General features: G+C 41.5%; 1 protein-coding gene across 1 annotated transcript in view; it reads left to right on the top strand.

Annotated features, from left to right (window-relative positions):
* The first annotated feature begins 498 nt into the window (after window positions 1-498).
* Window positions 499-7,592, top strand: part of NRDC (nardilysin convertase) — a 106,317-nt gene continuing 99,223 nt past the window's right edge. The window contains exon 1 of the mRNA XM_059374714.1: window positions 499-992. Within this exon, the coding sequence (XP_059230697.1) occupies window positions 649-992 (344 nt within the window). The 5' untranslated portion in view covers window positions 499-648. The remainder of the gene's footprint in view (window positions 993-7,592) is intronic.

Below are 7,592 nucleotides of genomic sequence, written 5' to 3'. Positions count from 1 at the left end.
CCGGCCGCGAAAAACACTTCCGGCGTTCCGCTTTTTACGTGCTGAGTCATGGCTGAAGGCTACGCCCCAGGTGTGGAGGCAGAATACAAAAAATATATAATTGGGGAGGTACTTAGAAATTCATTTTCTCCACTCACTTCCCAGTTTTCTCATCAGGGGAATACTTTTTTTTAAGAGCCTAGGAGCATTATTCAGCGGCTGCCTCTCACCAACGCCACTTGTACGTCATAAACGCGGCGCAAGCGCTTTTCTTCCCGTCGTCCCGCGCGCCACTGTCTCCGCCTCTTCTTCCTCGCCCCGCCCACCCTAGGTTTCCAGGTGCTCCGAGAATCCGGCCCGGTCGCTTTGGTTCCTTTTATTCCCTGTTCCCATTGGTGGTTTGCATGAGCGTGACCTCTCTTCTTGCCTCCTGATTGGCTAGAATCAGCAGCGTCATCGGCGGCCGGGAGGGCGGGGGTATGAGGGAAGCTGGCGTGAGGCACACCGGGTTGGGGGAGGGGTTCAGGCCTGTCCTCCCCAGCGGCTGCGGCAGCACCAGCGCCGGCCGCCGCCGCCTCTGGAACGCGGAGGAGGAGGAGCGGCTGGAGGAGTAGGAGGAGGAGGTTGTCCCTAGCGAGCGGGAGGCTCATGGCTCCGGCTTGGTGGTGAATGCTGAGGAGAGTCACGGTTGCTGCAGTCTGTGCCACCGGGAGGAAGTTGTGGTGTGAGGCCGGGCCGGAGCTCGCGGCGCTGTGGAGAATCCAAGCGCGGGGTCGGTGTGAAGACTCGGCTGCTGCCGGACCCTTTGCTATTCTGACCATGCCTGGAAGGAACAAGGCGAAGTCTAGCTGCAGCTGTCCTGACCTGCAGCCCAACGGACAGGATTTGGGCGAGAGCGGCCGGGTTGCCCGTCTAGGAGCTGATGAGTCTGAGGAGGAGGGACGGAGGGGGCCTATTAATAATGCCGGAGACCCTGAGATCGTCAAGTCTCCCAGCGACCCCAAGCAATACCGGTGAGGGAGGAGGCTTGGACCCGGGAGGAGAGCCGGGGTGCGGGCCTCTCTGTTGCTGACGCCGTCACTTCTTGTCTCTGTTTCCCGAAGGAGCAACAGGGGCACACTTCCCATCCCAAGTGCTTCTTGGGTGGAGGTGGCAAGGGCAATTAGGGGCTTCCATGTGGTTTCAGCTGGGCAAGTGCAAAATCTTGGGTACTACAAGGAATTAGGATGTCAGAGTGGAAAGGGCTGTTCGAGTAATTTTGACATTCACCAAAGCAAGAATGGATGGTTCTCTGAGGAAGGCAAGCTGGATGGTGAGGGAGTTTTGGTATTATGTTATGAGGAAAGGTTGAAGGAGTTGGCAATTTTAATTCTGGAGAGGATATTTAAGAGGCATATTATCACTATCCAGAAATATTTTAGGTGCCCATGGCTGAAAGTGGGGTAAAACTAGTGGGTGGAAGTTGCTAGAGGATGGTATGGCCTCAGTAAAAGAATTTAGGCATCCTAGTTGGCCAAAATGAAGTGGCTTGTTTCCATGGGTTGGTCTTCATTTACTAGAATGGGGGATCTCTTCCAAGGTCTTGTTAGAGAGGACTTGGCTCTCAGTTGGGTGAGTCATAGAAGACTTGTGAGGTTTCTTCTAATCCTGAAATTGTCTACTTTTATGCTGGAATCCTCTGAACATCTTTGGTGGCTCAATTCCCCACCTGAATATTTCTTTCAGAGGTAGCTTATTTCATAGAATGTTGTGACTGTGATGTAAAGAGAGATTATATTGTCCAACAGCTTCTTTTACCAGGTTGAAGAAATGAGATATAGAGAGTTGGCTTCTTAGAGTTACACAGCAGAGTAGCAACTGATACTAAAACACTGTCGATTTGGCACCAAACCCAGTGCACCATTTACTGATTTTTATAATGTTCTTACTCATCTTGGGTTGGAAGGTGAAGGATTCTAGATCCCAATTTCTTATAAGCCTCTATAGTGTTAGAGCGGGAAAGAACCTTGGAGGTAATCTTTTCCACTCCACGTTACTCCCACTTGACAAATGCCTGAAACTGAGGTCTAGAAAGAAGTGATTTAGCCCCAAGTTTAAGACTGGCTTAATTTCTCCTTTTCATGCCCAAGCCTAGAGATTAACAGTATACAGCTCTTTGTACTATTTTTTGCAGGCTGTAGGGTTGTAGGGTCAAGAGATATTTGTGGTGGGCTAAGTTTTTTCTTTTTCTTGTCAAAGATGAGGATGGTTGCGTTAGTAATACGGGAATGAGCAAATTGAAACCTGGATGAAAGGTGCTTGCTTTCCAGATGAAATGTTGAGTAACAGCTTCAGTTTTTTCTGCCTATATAAAATTGTACATAACAGCTCATGTTTATAGAATATACACTATGTGTCAAATACTGTTCTAACTGCTTTAGATATTTCATTTAATGACCTCATTTTGGTAAATTTATTTGACAAATGCTTAAGTTCTCCTGTGTGTCAGGTGTTGCACAATCTTAAATCTTTTCTAAAACTTGACTGAGTATAACTTATTCTCAGTGCTGGGCATACAAAAATTTATGGAGCTTACAATCTCAAAGAGTGGCACACACGTTTAAAAAAAAAAAGGTAAAATTAGGACACTAACGTATAGAAACCATAATGGAAGTATATGCTAGATATATTGGGGAGTAATGTAAGGAGTTACAGACTACCTTTAGGGGGAAAATTAAGAAAGACTTAAGAGGTAATACTTCAGGGGTATTCTTTGAATATATTGTTGCATTTCTATTTTGATGTGGTCTTTTATCAAATCATTGTTCTTCTTAGTGTCAGTTCTTATTTTAAAGTGAATGAAGTTGGTTAGAACGGGTTTTCCAGCAACTTTCTCCTCTCAAAAAGCAGGTCTGTTTTTATCTATCTTACATACTACAAGTTTCAATTAGACTTAAAAGGAAAAGTTCTGTTCCTTTTTTTTTAAAGTAGGCTCCACGCCCAGCATGGAGCCCTATGCAGGGCTTGAACTCATGACTGTGAGATCAAGACCTGAGTTGAGATCATGAATTGGACCCTTAATGGACTGAGCCACCCCAGGATTCTGTGACTGTAGAATAAAGTTGAAAAACCTCCGTATTAGACGATCTTTAAAGACTTATCTAACTTAAAGTGAAATTCTGTGAGTTTTTGTAGTCAGAAACAGACGTGAGGCATTTATAGCCCAGAGAGCTGAATTATCCTTCCAGAACCCTCTCAGATGTTATCTCTGTGAAGTTTTTACATGTAGAACCAATTCCTCCTTTCACTATATTTCAGTAGGATTTTGTATATGGTCTGTTACAGTACATATCCATCATATTATGATTATGTGTCTTTTGAGTGTGTGAATAAGCCCCAGAGGCAGACCCGAGTAAAGGAATATTATGGGGAAATAAAGACTGGAAAGATTTGTATACCAGTCTGCATTTATTAAGTAATAGCCTGTGGAGTTTTACTTATGTATGTGTAATTTGTATTCAGCTTTTTTGAAATGTTAAACGTACCTGCAGGACATCCATTCTGTTTTTTTTTAGGGATCTGTATAAGTGGTAAATTTGATTTCCTTCTCATCTGCAGGAGTTAAGGGACTTCAGGTTGGAAACTAGTGTTTAAATCTTTATTGGTATAAAGTGGAAACTAGAAGGACAGAATTATTTACTTCAGCCTAAATAGTAAGTTATTATAATAATGAAGAGCAGTTAGGAAGTTTGGATTGACTTAAATGAGTATAAAACACTGGGGCACCTGGCTGGCTCAGTCTGTGAAGCATGTGACTCTTGATCTTGGGATTGTGAGTTCGAACCCCATGTTGGGTATAGAGATTGTTTAAAAATAAAACTCTTATTTTTTTAAGCTTTTATTTATTTGTCAGAGAGAGAGGGGGGAGCAGGGGTAGTAGCAGGCTCCCCACTGAGCAGGGAGCCTGCCAAGAGAAACCTGATTCCAGATCCCTGGGATCCTGACCAGAGCTGAAGGCAGACACTTAACTGACTGAGCCACCCAGGCTTCCCCAAAGTAAAATCTTAAGAGTATAAAACATTTTCCATGTTTAACCAGTTTGTTTTTCTGTGGGAAGGGGAGAAGAACAATATGAAAAGTCTTACAAGCTTCTGAAGGGCAAGCTCTTTTATTTTAAATTTTGTTCAGACTGTTACAAGTGAGAGGTTGGTTATCTTAATAAATTCTCAATATACCATAGAAAATAATGAATGTGTATTGAATAAGGTACAGGTTACTTCTGAATGTTGTTTACTATTATATGCTGATGAATAGAAGGATGTTCACAATCCAAGTGAATATATGCTGGCTTCCCAAAGTTAAGAGTTGGGTGACACACTTCTGAGCAGAAGCTTTAGGCAAATCTCAGAAATCAAAATATACATCAGATGACATTTTCTTTTGTATTGGATGGGAAGAACGTGGGTTTATTTCTTGATCTTTTCAACTAAAACCGCCTGGAATAGTGATGTTTTTTGCTTTTTTTTTCGTATATGAGACAGCAGTTACAATACACCTTATTGGTAAGATTATGGAATCTGAGAACTACAAAAGAAATCATGTACTTCTATTTATATAAATTCTAGAAACTTGACACCGTCCAACCCCTTGTTCTGATACCTGAACTTAAAACTTGATGTCGATTGTACCTTCTTAGTCTTGTAGAGACAAATTCCTTGGGAGATTCGAGCTCCATTAACAAAGTAAGTGCGTCTGTGGTTGAAACACATTAAATCTTCTGAATACTAATATGACTTTAATAAGTGTATCTTTGTTACAATTCCTTAGACTGATTTCTTCAATGTGGGCTGGTAAGAATAGGAAGAACATTTTTAACTAAAATGTTTCTTTTGGAAATAATATTTAGCATTAATAATATCTCTAGCCCATTAAAAAGAATTCTAGTTCATTTAGACTCCTGATGGAGTTAGGGAACAGATACTGAAGCACAAATGCATTAAATTTAATATGTGCTAGAATGTGTAAAGTATGGCATTGTTAGTCCTTTGTGTATCTAGTTTTCCGTCATTAGTTATGTGACCTTGAGCACATTAATCTCTAAGGCTGAGGACCTTTAAGGACACAGAAGAGGAGCAACTCATAAATCATTGAAGTTGAAAAGGAACAGTCAGGGAGCAGGAGGAAATGCTAGTGTCCTCTCCCCATCCTTTTTTTCCAAAGTGAGGAGCCATTGGAGGAAGAATGCTTTAAGTATTACATTATTAGATTATTTTGACAAGTCAGGTAGTGTAAGAACTGAGAACAGTCTTGTGGAGACCCAAGAAATTATTTGGCCCCGATGAAAGCAGTTTCAAAGGAATGGTAGGGAGGCAGAAGCTATATTGCCGTGAGTTACAAAATGAGAAATTTTAGATAGATATTTCTGAAGAAGTTTGGTTTTAAAGGGGAGGGGCTGAGGAGGTTTTAGGGTGAAGTATTATTATATGGGGTAAAGAGAGAATTTTTTCAGGACAGAAGAGACATGAGCACGTTTATTGCCTGAGGAAAAAAGGAATCAGTAGAGAAAGAGGTTGAATATACAGAAGACAATAGAAGGAACAAGATCCTTAAGATGATTGTGAGGTGGCAGGGTCAAGAGTATGAGGGAATTTGTTTTAGAGAATAGAAAATCTCTGTTGAAAATGGAGAAAGATGTAATGAAGAGTATGGATGCAGGCAGTTCGGTGTTGAAAGCATTGCTTTATAGACTTTTTTTCCCTCTGCAAAGTAGGCACTGAAGTTTACGTAAGTGGTTTTTTAAGAAGTTGTGGGGGAAGTGATCGGAAACAGAGGAAGCCTTTAGTGGTAAAGATTGAAATAGCTAATGTAGAGAATAGGTGAAGTATATTTGGGAAATAACTAAGAGAAGCTGTGGGTACTTGATATGAAAATGACATAAGTAAACCAGTGTTTTTCGATTAAAGATAGTTTAGATCCATAGGATGAGGCAAGACTGGTATAAGAGGTAGTTATAGGGTTGCTTGGGTGGCTCAGTTGGTTAAGCGTCTGCCTTGGGCTCAGGTCACAATCCCAGGGTCTTGGTATCAAGTCCCACATTGGGCTCTCTGCTTAGTGGGGAGCCTGCTTCTCTCTCCGCCTCTGCCTGCCAGTCCCCTTGCTTGTGCTCTCTCTCTGTCAAATAAATAAGATCTTAAAAAGGTAATTACAATTGTGTATTGAATGGTGTGCACTGATATATACTACTTTTTCTCTAATTGACATATTCCTTTTTTACTTTTTTTTTCTTTCCCCATATTAACTCAGTTTAGCTAGGCTAACAACCCATGAGACCATGCCCTCTTGTTCACTTAGTGTCCAGCACATAGTAAGTTCTCAAATAATATTTGTAGAATGTATAATTGCATGACTGGTCGTATGCTAGGTGTTTTCATGGAACTCTTGGAGATATTCTGCCAGAAATTTTTTATTTTTATTATTTATTTATTTATTTTTAAGATTTTGTTGATTTATTTGAGAGAGAAAGTGAGAGCTTGCTAGTTGCGGGGAGAAGCAGAAGGAGAGGGAGAAGCCGACTCCTTGCCAAGCAGGGAGCCGAGCTGGCCTCAGGGCTGGTTACTAGGACCCCAGGATCACGACCTGAGCCAAAGGCAGATGCCCAACTTAATGAGCCACCCAGGCACCCCAGAATTTATTTATTTATTTAAAGATTGTATTTATTCATATAACAGAGAGCACAAGCAGAGGGAACAGCAGGCAGAGGGAGAAGCAGGCTTATTGCTGAGCAGGGACCCCAATATGGGGCTTGCCCCCAGGACCCTGGGATCGTGACCTGAGCTGAAGGTAGATGCTTAGCCAACTGAACCATCCAGGCGCCCTCCAGAAATATTTTAGATTAAATTTTTAGATTAAAACAAAATTGATATTCAAGGAAAACAGTATGAATGGGTAAGTTACAGAGGAAAGTATTAATTATACAAGTAGTAATGTGTATAGTAGTAATTGTAGTGTATTTAATTCATGTAGAAGCTTGTGGAGTTTGGCAGCTAGTTAGCAATCAAATGTTAGTTATCATTTTACTATGTTCCCAATTATATTTGCAGCACTGTAATAGCAAAAAGTCAGCAATTTTATTGTCCATTAGTTGGCTAAAGATTAGGTTATTATATAATGACAACAATATGTAGCCATTAAAAAAAGAGATGGTTTGAGACGCCTGGGTGGCTCAGTTGGTTAAGCAGCTGCCTTCGGCTCAGGTCATGATCCCAGCGTCCTGGGATCGAGTCCCACATCGGGCTCCTTGCTCAGCAGGGAGCCTGCTTCTCCCTCTGCCTCTGCTTGCCAATCTGTCTGCCTGTGCTCACTCTCTCCCCTTCTCTCTCTCTGATAAATAAATAAAATCTTAAAAAAAAAAAAAAGAGATGGTTTTATATATTAAAATGGAAAGATGTCCTGTGTTTTATTGTTGAATGAAAACAGCTGGTTGCTACCCAAAATACATTGTATAATTCCATTTTTTTAAAATATTTTATTTATTTATTTGACAGAGAGAGAGAGAGATCACAAGTAGGCAGAGAGGCAGACAGAGAGAGAGAGGGATGCAGGCCCCCTGCTGAGCAGATAGCCCGATGCTGGAC

Source organism: Mustela nigripes, chromosome 14 (genome assembly GCF_022355385.1).
Source record: "Mustela nigripes isolate SB6536 chromosome 14, MUSNIG.SB6536, whole genome shotgun sequence".
NCBI classification, from domain to species: Eukaryota; Metazoa; Chordata; class Mammalia; order Carnivora; family Mustelidae; genus Mustela; species Mustela nigripes.
Note: the sequence above shows the minus strand (reverse complement) of the source record. Positions and strands in the feature narration are given on the sequence as shown.